At 42.0% G+C, this 14,973-nt stretch overlaps 1 protein-coding gene across 1 annotated transcript in view; it reads right to left on the bottom strand.

The window, feature by feature from the left end:
• LOC135086232 (ATP-citrate synthase) overlaps positions 1–14,973 on the bottom strand; it is a 58,144-nt gene that overhangs the window by 8,710 nt on the left and 34,461 nt on the right. The window contains exons 9-20 of the mRNA XM_063981059.1: positions 14,175–14,387; positions 13,165–13,322; positions 11,766–11,928; positions 9,864–9,876; positions 9,335–9,477; positions 8,217–8,340; positions 7,505–7,602; positions 6,472–6,570; positions 5,802–5,917; positions 4,592–4,732; positions 1,134–1,273; positions 199–346 (exon numbers count right to left, since the gene is read on the bottom strand). Coding sequence (XP_063837129.1) covers positions 199–346; positions 1,134–1,273; positions 4,592–4,732; positions 5,802–5,917; positions 6,472–6,570; positions 7,505–7,602; positions 8,217–8,340; positions 9,335–9,477; positions 9,864–9,876; positions 11,766–11,928; positions 13,165–13,322; positions 14,175–14,387 — 1,556 coding nt within the window. The remainder of the gene's footprint in view (positions 1–198; positions 347–1,133; positions 1,274–4,591; positions 4,733–5,801; positions 5,918–6,471; positions 6,571–7,504; positions 7,603–8,216; positions 8,341–9,334; positions 9,478–9,863; positions 9,877–11,765; positions 11,929–13,164; positions 13,323–14,174; positions 14,388–14,973) is intronic.

Below are 14,973 nucleotides of genomic sequence, written 5' to 3'. Positions count from 1 at the left end.
CTAAATTACACCATATTGTTAATGACATTGAGCTTACATTTTTTTAAATACCTTCGCGAAGTAAAACTTCTGTACGTAGTACTTATTATTATTCTGTGCTAGAACTTAAAAACTTGTCTGTGTTCTGTGTGTTATGTGCAGTAAAGATGGTCTACACACTAATAAATCATTTAATTAAGTATTCTGCTATATACTAACTTGTGAACCGCGTCTCCCAAGCTGTCAAACGAATCAGGCACGGTGACCCCGTAAGCCTTGAAGCCAGCATTCTTGGCGACTGCCTTCTCGAGAGCTGAGCCCGCGATCGAACCCGCGTGTCCGAATTGGACCTCCGATGTGAACATGTCTGGAAGGAATATGAAGCTTAGTCAGTGGTTATAAGATCGAAAATCGGTGGCGTTTTGATGTGTTGTTAAGGGTTAATTTCCCACATCTTTCGCCTTGGCATTATAAATTTAGTGAATGCTTTTGTTTTTAAAAACCTATGTCTGGAAGGACGAGAAAGAGAGTCATAAAGCTTATATACCTAGCGGAATAGAGAACTGAAAGTTCTATTTTTATTTTATCGATGAATTTTATTGTTTAAAAATCACATATACCTCTAGGACATTGGTTCGCAAACTTATTTGAGACGCGCCCCCTTTCGACCATACAAAAAATTTCGCGCCCCCCCTCCTCCAGTCAAGATTATTTATTGGTCGTATCGAGCAGTCTGGAATGCATTCTCTCAGCGGTCGCAGGTTTCTTACAGATGGGCCGCGCCCCCCTTTAAAGGTCTTTGCGCCCCCCACTTTGGGAACCAATGCTCTAGGAGGTAGCAATTTAACATTTTGAACATCTTGTACTACCCCTTATTGTTGGAACTTCTGTAACATTGCGAAGTGAATAAATGAATATGAATAGAGCAACAAAGGACTGAGTGAGCGAGATGTCACTAGCAGCAACACTGTGGGAAAAATGCGTGATGCAACGAAACATAACCCACATAACCTATCCTGATGTTTTTAAATCGTCAGCGAGACTTCAGATCTCTTTTAGATTTATAGGCTCTAATGTCACTCATCCTGTACCGCTCCCATACTAGGCACTGACTGTGATAACCGCTAGACTATAATTGAGTCATCATCGCTCACCTGAGCAAGTTCCTATGCACCAGGCGACCATGGGCTTCTTGATGAGTCCGTCGCGGATGGCCTTGCACACGTGGTATTCCTCGACTCCACCCACTTCGCCCAAGAGAACCAGCATTTTTACGTTCGGGTCCGCTTCGAATCTGCGAAACATTGTCAAATTAATAAAACATTTTAAATGGCACCTTACGGTTATACGAGTTTATAAATGTGACAGCTTTAATTTCGAAATCAAATCAGATCGAAAATTTAGATATGGAGCGAAGAAATATTATGCTTATGAAAAAAATTCTGAATAAAACCGCCTCTGAAGACCAGTGGTAAGTACATCTTTAGACTCAAAGGTTAGATTCTCAGTAGGGACTGATTTTTCTGTACCTTTCTTCCTTTTGTGAATATAAGTACACTCTTACCTGAGCAGGTGATCAATGAATTATGCTCATTGCAGTGGGAATATATTTCCCACCATAATTTAAACTGTCTTACCAGAGCAGGTGGTCAATTAATTATGTTTGTTGCAGTGGGAATATATTCCCCACCATGTTTTGAATATGTTGTAGTGGGAATATAGTTCCCACCACATTTTGAACTGTCTTCCCTGAACAGGTTATCAATTAATTATGTTTGTCGCAGTGGGAATACATTTCCCACCATATTTTGATCTGTCTCACCTGAGCAAGTGGTCAATAAACGTGGAGCCCGAGTATCTGTCTCCGCCTTGGACGAATAAACCACTGGACGCGTAACGAGTGACGTTTTCGTCTTTACCCCGCTAGCACTTGCCAAGGCTAAATTAGCCATGGTAAATGTTGTCAGGTTGTCACTTTGTCAGTATGACGCGAGCTCTCGAAGAGTAAAAATATCACGAATAATGGGTAAATGCGCCGTACTTTATTGCAAAAATTATTCCGGTCACACAAGAAATGTTTCTTATCACGCGTAAGTACATTTTAAATCTATTATAGTAGCTATTTTTTCGTAAAATAAATAAAATTTGATATGTAAACAAAATATGATTACGTCATTTTAAAAAGTACTCATTGTACATGTAAATGCTTAAAACATGTAGCATATTTAATTTGGTTGGATTATAGGTTTCATTCATTCATTCACATCTCATTTTTTATGACGTAAAGGGCTTGAAAAATGTCGATAAGTTTATCGATATACCAAACAAACTGAAACTGAAATTATTCAAATTAATTTTAGATTTCCAGTGGATCCAAATAGAAGGAGAAAGTGGATAGAGGCAGTCAGAACACAAAATACGTGGATTCCAACTAAAAACCACTGCATTTGTAGCATTCATTTTGCGGAAGAATGCTACAATGCCAATTCTACGAAACAGAGAAAACTGCACAAAGATTCTATACCTACATTGAATTTGCCTAAATTTGTAAGTACAATCATTAACAAATTTTATTAGATATTTTATCTTAAAAGTCAACTAATTCACCAAAATATCAGTAGACACAAAACATTTATGGTTCAAATTGTGTAACTGGTAGGGCTCAAAAGATAAGGAGACATATAAAGTGCCCTAAAGGGCTACCTTTTTTAGGGTTCCGTAGTCCTGACAAGGAACCCTTATAGTTTTGCTATGTCTGTCTGTCCGAGGTTTTGCTTGGATACTATTGGCACTAGAGAGCTGTAATTTTGTGGAGGTATGTATATTAATCACGCCGATAAAACAGTAAGATAAAATTTTGAAAAAAAAAAAAAAAATTAGGGTAGCTAGTTGCTTTACATCTAGGGGTACCCTGTGTACACATCTTCGACCAAAGATAATATCCAGCTTACAGCGGAAACGCGAAATTGCTCTGGAATCAATGAAGTTAGGATATACCGACGTCTTCAAAACCGAAATAAGTACTGGGAGGTGTCTTCTCGAATGACCTAAACATAAGAATATCAACAACATTAGATAAGAATTAAATAATCTCAGATAGTGCATCCGTACTGCAAGCGCTACAAAGCAATACATTGTCATAATGTTATCAAATTGTGTTTCATGAAATGTATAGAAATAGGCTATTGATGAAACTTTTGTCCGTGACGTGAGACAGATTATAACATTTTTTGTTGAGACCAAAAGCTAGTTAGCAGTCGATCGTAACAGAATATTACTTGTTTATTGTTTTACGAATTTGATAATGATAACACAGCAAAAAAATATTTCACCTAGTTACCTACCTATATGAATAATTTGTAATATTATTTGTACCTATGATTTACCAATGGCACTATAATAAACACGATACAATAATTAATTATAGTCTTTCAATTAAAGAAACTTTCAATATTAAATCAATCCATAATCAGTAGCGGCGTAAGGGGGGGGCGGTGGGGGCGGTCCGCCCCGGGTGCCAAGCATCAGGGGGTGACACAAGTCGCGCAGATTAGTACTCACTGGCACATCTGCATGGCAAATCTGCGGTCTATGTCCAATCTTCGAATCGGTAGGTAACCCCAAAATCCTGGGGGGGTACCAGGGGGTGTCATAGGACTTGTGACGGGGGGGGGGGGGGGGGGGGGGGGGTGATCGCCCCGGGTGCCGACCCATGCTACGCCGCCACTGTCCATAATTCATTTATCTCGTTAGGTTCATTCATTCATTCATTTACATAACTATCGATAAAAATTTACGATCTTTTCCCAGCACTAAATGTCATTATTTGACAATTGTCAAACCTCTCCCCCCGCAAAAAGTGGTTGATCGTGTTTCCTTAGAAATCTTGTAGGTTTCGTGTCCAGTGGTTTATTCGTCCAAGGTCTCCGCCTATGGCTACACCTTCACAGACACCGTCGGCGTGTTTGGACAGGATGTTGTTGAGTTCGTCACTCAAGCTTATGTTTAAGACTTTTGTTCGCTGCTCATGGTTATGGCTCGCTCAAAGAAACTTGAGGCTCAGAGACTCACACTGATGTAGTATTTGAATATTTGAATACAGAACACGAAAAATACACATTCAACTATCGAATGCACTATAGACATAGCGTTTAACTTAGTCAGTGCCTGAGGTATGGGAGACCTATAGCTACCTCGCTCTTGTTATATTTCTGCAAGCGAGACAGAAAGCTGACAACTGAAGACTGACAACCAGTCCGACTTTGCTGGTGTTGATGGCCTCAACTCTCGTTGGGCGAGCTATAAATGAATAATCTCTCTCTTACTTGAGCAGTGATCAATGAATTATGTTCATTGCAGTGGGAATATATTTCCCACCATATTTTGAATATGTTGTAGTGGGAATAGTTCCCACCACATTTTGCACTTTATTCTTTTGTCTTAAGGTTCATAAAAATTGAGTTTGTAATAAAACTTACCTGAGCAAGTGGTCAATGAACGTGGAGCCCGGGTATCTGCCCCACCGAGACTCGCGCAGATAGCGTATACAATCTTTGTTGGTGTTTGTGGCCTCAACTCTAGTTGACCGAACTACAGATAATCTCTTTCTCACCTGAGCAGGTGGTCAATGAACGTGGAGCCCGGGTATCTGTCTCCGCCGATGGCCACACCTTCACAGACACCGTCGGCGTGTTTGGACAGGATGTTATTGAGTTCGTTGCTCATGCCTCCTGAACGGGACACGTACGCCACACTGAAAGTAAAATATAAACTTAAAATGTAATCTTTGAGTATGGTTGCTTGGCTAAGTTTGAGGTTTCGTTCATTTAAAAAGACAGAAAACTGAAGTGGAATTGTGTAAAACAATCGTATTTATTTGACAGTTCAAAACGTACGCTATAATCTGGCAAACGCTTTGATACAGACTTTATCGTACTGTCTGTCAAATGAATACGATTGCCATAAACAATTGCACCTCTGGCCATGATAGATGTATATTGTACTGTAACTTTGTAAGGGATTGCCTTTTTATTTTATCAACCGACTTCAAAAAAAGGAGGAGGTTCTCAATTCGACCCGTATGTTTTTTTTTTCTATGTTTGTTACGCGATAACTCCGCCAATTATGAACCGATTTGAACAAATCTTTTTTCGGCGTATAGGTGGTCAAGTGACTCAAGGGTGGTCCCATTTAAATTTAATAATAAAAAAAACAACCCCCAAGGGTGGAAAATTGGGGATGAACTTCTTTATACGCAATATCTCCGCCGATTATAAACCAATTTGAACGATAATTTTTTTGTTGAATAGGTATTATCAAAAGGGTGGTTTCATGCGAATTTGAAGAAAATATTTCACCCCCAAGGGTGGAAAATTGGGGATGAACTTTTTTATACGCAATATCTCCGCCGATTATGAACCAATTTGAACGATTATTTTTTTGTTGAATAGGTATTATTTGTGTTCACGCATTATTTCATTTCATAAATATTTTGCAACATAAAATATCTAACTTTTAATTTACAACAATCTAAACATTTCATCATAATCATCATCATCAACAGTCCTTTACAGTCCACTGCTGGACTATGAGCCTCCTCCACTATAGTGGAGGGTTTTGCCATAATCCCCACGCTTGGCAGGCGAGTTGGATATCGCAGTTTAAAAGATTGATGTTTTTCAGAGAGCGCTGCTGCCCGTTCTCTGTTTGATGTGTAGTCCCTAAGTCACCTCTTACGACACCATTGGGAACAGTAGGGGTTGGTGACAAATGAACATTTCAGGTGTTACTTATTTCCATTGTTAAAATCAAATTAAACTAACCTGCCAGCGCGATACAGCTTGCTGTCAACAATGTTGTCAATCATTCCAGCGGTGTTTCCGATCTTGAAGCAGCCAGGTTTGATACCACCTACTGTGGCGGGGCCTATGATGTTTACCTGGATAGGGAAACGTCAATAAATACACATAGAATAGGGATGTTTTCTGGGTAAAAAAAGCAAGAGTTTGAATTAGTCCGTCGGTTAACTAATCAAAAATACTGGACACGTGATTTTAATTTTTTTTTAAATAATGAAAATTGAAATAGATAAGCGCGCAAAGTTCAAAAGAAGAGGCCCGTGACGTCAGGACGTGCTGAAAAGCGTGCTTTGTGACGTCACGTGGAACTTCACCGCATCGTAATTACTTGTATGATTGACAAATAAAAATATACGTGTCTAATATTATTTGATAATATAATTCACGGACTAGTCTTTTTTTAGGAAACTAGCTTATAATGAAGGATAGAGAAGCTATCGTAAGCAAAATTCTTGGTCCATTTTGGAAAGAAATAAGACTGGTAAAGCTCTTCAAGCTACCAGCGCGCGTTCCTTAAAAAAAAAGTTTTATACAAAGAATACTAACCGCCCCGAGTTGATACGGTTACGATCCCTTTGCGGGTCGATAAGTGTGCTACGTCCTTAAGGTTGAAAGAAGGCTTTAAAGGACTCACCCCTCTCGCGTCGGCGACCTTGATGATCTTTCTGGTCATGTTCTCAGGAATTCCCTCGGCGATGATCACCACCGTGTTGATTTGTGGGTGTTGCATGGCCTGTGGTGTACAAACAAAGTTATTCATAGAATAGATTAGAAATATTTTTACTAGATTTCCGCCCGTCTTATTTTGTCTGTCACAAAAAAAAATTATCGCGCGCGTCCCTGTGTCAAAAACCGGGATAAAAACTATCCTACGTCCTTTCTTGGGACTCAAACTATCTCCATGCCAAACATCAAAATCGGTTCAGTAGTTTAGGCGTGAAAGCGAGACAGACAGACAGACAGATTAACTTTCACATTTATAATATTAGTATAGATGGTATAGATTTGGCTCACAAAATATGATGAAATGACACACTCATCACGAAAACTACAGGGTGGAAACAATAAGTGATCTCTCTCGATTATTTCTAAACTATTAACAAGATATCGAAAAACTAGTAACTGATCCTGAAAGTGCTTCACGAGCTCTTTCAAACGGTATCAATGTTAGTTTACGGAATAAAATGGATTTATCCAAAAAAAGGTATTTTGACACTACACTAGTAATTATAAAACACTTATTTTTAAAAGACACTTCAATCTGGCCTTAAAAACTTAACCAATTTTCACATATAAATTAAGATTTATGGTTGCTTTGTAATTGAAAAAGATAGTTTGAGTTGACAAAATAGTGACGTGATGATTGGCTTGTATTGCCATACAAAATCTATAGGAGAGACTAGTTTTGACAGTTTTAAAAAGTACATCAATTGATTGGTGGAGTCAAATATTGTATTGAATGTTTCCAGCTTCCGTACTCTTGCAATGGAGACTAGGGATGTTATGGATATGTAGTTTCGGTTAAGGATACGGTTACGGATATAGGAATAATATTATACCGGTTTCGAATATTTTTTTATTTCGGATATCCGAAAGTTTCGGTTACGGTTACGGATATCCATAACATCCCTGGGAGACCATATGACCTGATGATGACCATAACATACCTGCATAGTGCTGTCGTAGGCAGACCGAAGCGAAGCGAAGTTGACTAGTACTGATGCTTCTTGATGCTTCCTCATGGCCACGTCCATGTCAGAAAACACTGTTAAAAACAAAATTAATTCAATTTATAATCATTAACCCGTCGTTAATAGTACATTTTTATAAAGCCTGGTCCGTGAGCACGTAGAATCCCGTCCAATGACCACAAGCTACCCATCCTTATCGCTCGCGCGTAATTATATTGCTGTCGCGACTGTGCGACGCGCGCCCGCAGTGAGTGTGCGAGCGCGACAGCAACATAATTACGTGCGAGCGATAAGGATGGGCAGCTTGGGGTCATTGGACGGGATTCTACGTGCTCACGGACCAGGCTTTAGTCTACAGCAAACCTATTTCTACTGCATGATGCTGATGTCTGCAGTGTTTAAATGTATATGCTATCGCCTGAACTAAGTATAACGTATACACTTTTAGAGGTATATCCCAAATATAGCTTGCCCTATCACCATTTCGGGACAACATGTCAGCTGGTGCATTTTTGTCCCGAAGCAGGGGTAGGATTTAAGTAGGAAAACTAGAAGCGTTTTTAAAAGCCTAATTGTAAATAAATAAATATTGTATGACTTTTATAGAAAAAGGTTTCTTGACCACCTCTAACATTATAAAGCTAAATCAAAAGACAAGTCAAATAAAAAATCCATAGACAACACTCACCCGGTATAAACACCTCCTTGTTCCCGAAGTAGTACTTTTGTTTGTGGTCAGCTGTGAACGGGTACACTATGGCCACTACGGAAGGCTCCGCTCGCCGGCAAATGTAGTCGAAGTCCAGCATGCCCTGGATAAAAAAACAAATATGTAAAGTTTGATAAAAGCGGGTCTTCAGCGCGTGTTTTGCCCAACAAAATCAAAATCAAATCGACAATTAACAAAAACATATCAACTCAACAAAATTGCCTACTATAAACGTTGACATGTTTTTCTTGATTGTGTAGGGCAAAACATGCGCTAGCACATTAAACCTGGTTCAGACAAAGTGATAGTCGTGTGATTGCCGGGCTGTTTATAATAATAATAAAAAATATTTATTTTCATGAAAAGCTAGGTACAATACAAGGCAGCAGTAGTTATTGCACTAGGCTCGCAGACCTGTATCGCAATAACTATAAGTGGGTTTACAAATTTTTGAATTACTATTTCAAGTACTGTAGCTTCGGTTTATAACCATAACCGCACGGTTACCACTTGATCAATGAGAACCACCCCGAAATCACATAAGAAATACAAACAATTTTTATGTAGTCACATAAAAATTAAATTAAAAAATTAAGCCCCCTCCTCCTATTCCAAGAGGAGGGGGTGGGCCCACGTATGGGGGCATTTTTGTCGATAAAATTGATATCTTCATTTTAATTATTTTAATTTTCACACAAATCGGAGTTTATAAAATTTATTTTGTATGAAAATTAAAAAACTTAAAATGATGATATCAAATTTCTGAATTCACCATACCATTTTTATGTCCATGTTAACACGGGCTAGTGTCGGCTCATATACCCATTTACCTAACACCCTGTATACATAGCAGGGTAGAAAACTCCGACACCGCAATTCAGGAATGTAGGCGCGGCGGTGTCAGCCATAGAAACTTAGGCTGGGTTGCACCATCTAACTTTAACTTTGACAAACGTCAATAAGCTGTCAAAATCCATACAAAAAGCACTGGTTATCGTCAAAGTTACGGTCAAAGTTGGGAGGTGCAACCCAGCCTAAGTGTCAGCGTCATCTGTTGGTTAAATCCGTATATGTCGCCACAAAGGAATAAGACTAACCTGTATCGCGCGGTTCTGCATGCCCCAGATGATGGCTTTGGTCCGGTCGCTGAACAGTGGTTTGGCGGTGGGGATTCCGACTCCCAGGTCGGTTCTGGTGGGGGCGGTCGAACACACCAGGTCGAGATCACAAGGACTATGCACTGGGCATAGCCCAATCTAGGATTCATCATCATCATTTTAGCCACATGATGTCCACTGCTGAACATAGGCCTCCCTCAATGATTTCCAGATTGACCGGTTGGCAGCGGCCTGGGTCCAGCACTTTCCTGCTTCCTTTATGAGGTCGTCGGTCCACCTAATTGGCACGCGACCTCCTCTTCAAAATCTTGCTGCGCCATCGGTCGTCAGTTTTGCGTGCCATATTGGCATATGCTGCCATTTCAGCTTGCTAATCCGTCAGGTTTTCTCGGCGTAAACTTGGCTTATGTAAAGAAATAAGACTAACCTGTATCGCGCGGTTCTGCATGCCCCAGATGATGGCTTTGGTCCGGTCGCTGAACAGTGGTTTGGCGGTGGGGATTCCGACTCCCAGGTCGGTTCTGGTGGGGGCGGTCGAACAGACCAGGTCGAGGAGCTTGTGCGTTAGTTCCGGGATGTCAATCTTGGGTTTTGGCTGTGGAAGATGGTGTAATAATTAGTTTGTAGTATAAAATGTTGCATTTCTGGTCTACATTTGTTTTCATCATGAGATAAAATCTCGAATAATGGTTTTTTTTTAGTGCAGGCAGTTTTATCATCAAAAATTACGTATTTCTTGATGGTGGAGATGATGATCATGATAGTGATGACACTCATAATGACTTATCATCATTAAGTGGTCTCTTCGAAGAATGGAAGGATGGTGATTAAACTGGTGATCACTGACAGAGTTTGCGATTCAGACAGCATCCAACTATTTTGGTCTTCTTTTGGATTCTCATCATCAATCAGGGATCATCTTTGCTGTAGCAGCTGTAGGACGTGTATTTGAGACTGCGTGAAGCGTCCTTAGCATCACACCAAAAGCGACCTTATATCATTGACTTACGGGTGTTTGCAGCTTGGGGGCGTGGCCAAGCGGCAGTAACAAGATGGCGTCATGTTCACGCTAAAAGCGACCTTATGTCATTGACTTACGGGTGTCTACGTACGTACGGCTTGGGCAGCTGTTTAGGGGCGTAGTCCAGCTGGTGTTCCTTGGGAATGGGGGTGTGGCCAAATGTAAACCCAACGTTCAAACTAAAAGCGACCTTAAGTTATTGTCTGTGGCTTGGGCAGCTGTTTCGGAGCGTAGTCGAGCTGGTGCTCTACGAATGAGGGTGTGGCCGAATGTAAACCGAACGATCAAGCTAAAAGCGACCTTATATCATTGACTTACGGGTGTCTGCGGCTTGGGCAGCTGTTTAGGAGCGTAGTCAAGTTGGTGCTCGTTGGGGATCATATTCACGCTAAAAACAACCTTATTGTGAGGACTTACGGGTGTTTTGGGCAGCTGCTTTGAACTGGTGGTTGTTGGGACTCATATTCAACCTAAAAGCGACCTTATTCCATTGACTTACGGGTGTCTGCGGCTTGGGCAGCTGTTTAGGAGCATAGTCGAGCTGGTGCTCTACGAATGAGGGTGTGGCCGAATGTAAACCGAACGATCAAGCCAAAAGCGACCTTATATCATTGACTTACGGGTGTTTGCGGCTTGGGCAGCTGTTTCGGAGCGTAGTCGAGCTGGTGTTCCTTAGGAATGGGGGTGTGGCCAAATGTAAATCCCAAGTTTAAGCTAAAAGCGACCTTATCTCATTGACTTACGGGTGTTTGCGGCTTGGGTAGCTGTTTGGGGGCGTAGCCTAGCGCAAGCCACACTTAACGTTATGTTCACTCCAAAAGCGACCTTATATCATTGACTTACGGGTGTCTGCTGCTTGGGTAGCTGTTTGGGGGCGTGGCCTAGCGCAAGCCACACTTAACGTTATGTTCACTCCAAAAGCGACCTTATATCATTGACTTACGGGTGTCTGCTGCTTGGGTAGCTGTTTGGGGGCGTGGCCTAGCGCAAGCCACACTTAACGTTATGTTCACTCTAAAAGCGACCTTATGTCATTGACTTACGGGTGTCTGTGGCTTGGGCAGCTGTTTAGGAGGGTAGTCATGCTGGTGTTCTTTACAAATGAGGGTGTGACCAAAAGTAAACCCCACGTTCAAGCTAAAAGCGACCTTATCTCATTGACTTACGGGTGTCTGCGGCTTGGGCAGCTGTTTAGGAGCGTAATCAAGCTGGTGCTCCTTGGGAATGGGGGTGTGGCCGAATGTAAACCCCAAGTTTAAGCTAAAAGCGACCTTATATCATTGACTTACGGGTTTCTGCGGCTTGGGTAGCTGTTTGGGGGCGTGGCCTAGCGCAAGCCACGCTTAACGTTATGTTCACTCTAAAAGCGACCTTATATCATTGACTTACGGGTGTCTGCGGCTTGGGCAGCTGTTTAGGGGCGTAGTCTAGCTGGTGCTCTTTAGGAATGGGGGTGTGGCCAAGCGCCAAACCCACAATGGCGGTCATGTTGGCTTCTGGCCCGAACACGTATAGAGGGATGCGCAGGCGGTGGCCTACTTCACGCATTTGTCTGTGGGAAAGAAAATACAACGTTATTAACTTTTTTCATTAAAATTAGTTTAATAGTTAGTGATCCGGGGCATGCGGGTTTGAATGCCGCCGCTGCTCGACTATTGTGGTCAGCCATTCTGGGAGCGGGTAGTCAATGCGAAAAAACGCTCAACGGTTGGAATGTGCAGGTGTCAAAATGTCCATACGGACCGGCTGTTAGTGTGGCAGAAAGTATGAACGTCGAAATGAGCAATAGTTAAAATGATCTGAAGTTAAAATGTCTTCGGGTTTATTTGAACAAACAAATAGGACAAATACGTTCTATTTGTTGGACTATAAGTAATTAAGGGTCTAGCTCTTAACTGAGGCAGTACCTGAGGTATGGGAGCTGCATGGGCCTGACATTGACATATTGACTATCATAGAGCATACAAATCTGAAGCATATTTGAAGTCTCGCTGACGTTGGACGTCCCAAAAACACCCTCCCGTGCCGTCTATTTTTTTTAATTTGTTGGGTTTTTATTGGCGGTCAAGCTGTAGATCCTGGCCACACAGAAGTTGCAGCGATGAGAACGAGAGGTGGGAACAGTCCCGCACTTTATTTCTAAATCTCTACCCTCTATACTCTTCAGATTCTTACCTAAGTCCCTCCTGGTAGTTGGGCCTGGTAGTTGGAAAAGTGTCGGCCACGTTGGTAAAGTTGGCGATGCCTCCTCCGATGATCATCTCTCATCATCATCATGAGCATCGCTAATCGATAGTATGACACCAACACCGTTGGGCTATTGTCACCGTCAATCAGTTGGTTGACACCAATAGCCAATAATTCTAACGCCCATATTCACAAACGATGCTTGCTTAAGTGACGCAGCAAATGGCACGCACAGCGTTGAAGAGCTTTGTGATTGGTTCGTGTGTCATCCTGTACGTCCACTCGCACTGTGAGACCTCATTGTGAATACGGGCGTAAGTATTGGTATCCCGTATAGCAGTGTTTAAGTTCATACGTACGTCCCGTTTGCAGTGGTACCACAAAAAACCGATCCGTTCAAATTTCTGATTCGATTTTCAATCACACATCCGACAGTCCGGTTTTGCGGGATCCTGCATTACTGGATTGCCGTGGGAACGACCCCTTAGCCTTTAACAATAAGAATCTCGATGTGGAGCTCGCGTAGGTGCTTCGCGACTTCCGTCTTCCCAGCGGTAGGTACCTTAGATTATTATAATAAAGAAAGCATTGTCTGTCTCACCTCAGTCCCTCCTGGTAGTTGGGCCCGCCCCTCCTCACGAAGATGGTGACGTTGTACTGCACCAACGCGTCCTTGTAGGTCTCGATGGCGGTGATAATGCCGCGGAAAGTGTCGGCCACGTTTGTAAAGTTGGCTATACCTCCTCCGATGATCAGGACCTGGATGTAAATTAATAGTTATTTCATGTTTGACGGCATTTAGTTATTGGAAAACGTGCATTTTTTATCTAAGGAAAGGTAATTGATTCATCATCATCATCATTTCAGCAATAGGACGTCCACTGCTGAACATAGGCCTTCCCCAATGATTTCTATATTGGCCCGGTTAGTAGCGGCCTGCATCCAGCGCCTTCCTGCTTTATGATGTAGGTCATGTAGGTAATCGATTCCTCAACGACAATTTTACTATAGGTATCTCATCTTTCACATTGTGTCCCACAAGTGGCTTACAAGCCGCAATGGAAGCAAACTTGCTTAAAAATATTTGAAATATTTTTATCATAGAACTAAGGTAAAATGGGAATATACCCAAATACGCAGACAGCAATGTATATCTTGCATTCATAGCAAATTAAGGTAGATCTCTAGTTCCCAATAATACCGGACTGCAGGGTGTATTATCGCATAACGACTTAAATCAGCAATCACCTAACGTCAATCAACCCCAAGACTGCAGGTATTTCGTGTAACGTTTTATTTTAACGCTATCATCCAACGCACTCACCTTGCCGTTAGGATGTTTCTCTCTGCACATCAGACTGAAGATGGTCTTCGCGTAATCAGCTATTTGTCCCTCAGTGGGTGCTCCGGAGTATTCTCCATAGTTGGCCAGTTTAGCCGTGCCTTCGAGTTCACAGATGGTATCGGTGGACTACAGACCCTAATATCAATCACCCAACGCAAGTCACCTTGTCGTTTGTCACTTACAAGTCTCACTTAGACACTATTATCGCGTAACGTATTGTTTTAACGCTATCACCCAACGCTTCAACCAAAATTTCCACAACTCACCTTGCCGTTAGGATGTTTCTCTCTGCACATCAGACTGAAGATGGTCTTCGCGTAGTCAGCTGTCTGGCCTTCAGTAGGTGCTCCGGAGTATTCTCCATAGTTGGCCAGTTCGGCGGCGCCTCCGAGCTCGCAGATGGTATCGGTGTAGACCACAGAGGCTCCGCCCCCGGCTACCATAGTCCAGATACGGCCGGACTTGTTTAGGATGGTTAGCTGGGGAAAGGAAAATAGTCTTATTAAAAAAAGGGAAAAGAAATGACATGATGTAGAAAATTTAAATAAAAAAACATGACAATGGACGGCCAGTTGGTTATGTGGGACTATCTCCGCTAGAAGCAGGAAAAATAATCTTTATTAAAAATCCAATGACACAATGTAGAAAATGTAAATAAAAAACATGACAGAATTGACGGCAGTGGGTTATGTGGGACTCTTTCAGTTAGAAGGAGGGGGCCTCTACCCACTAAAAACCCGACGTTATCCGCCGGAGCCCTCTGAGAGAGTTATTGTTATTAACATTCGTCTCCGGTTCTAAAGTTCGCTTGGGCCTTGTATGGTGGCCCCATTAATACTATAGGGTAGTTCATGCCCATTCCTGGCAAAAGTTTAACTACCTTCAGTTAGCACCGCTTTTGGCGCAGATGAAGTCCGCCATCTGGTCCAGCTTTGTGGCCAAGTCTGAAGTAGTGTGTAGTCTAGTAGGACTCTAGCGTAGTCTCTAGTGTGGTCTGAGGACTCTAGTGTGGTCTGAGGACTCTAGTGTGTTGAGTGGACTCTAGTGTGTTGAGTGGACTCTAGT

The sequence above is a fragment of the Ostrinia nubilalis genome, chromosome 30, assembly GCF_963855985.1.
Source record: "Ostrinia nubilalis chromosome 30, ilOstNubi1.1, whole genome shotgun sequence".
NCBI lineage: Eukaryota > Metazoa > Arthropoda > Insecta > Lepidoptera > Crambidae > Ostrinia > Ostrinia nubilalis.
This window is presented reverse-complemented; position numbering and strand designations above follow the sequence as displayed.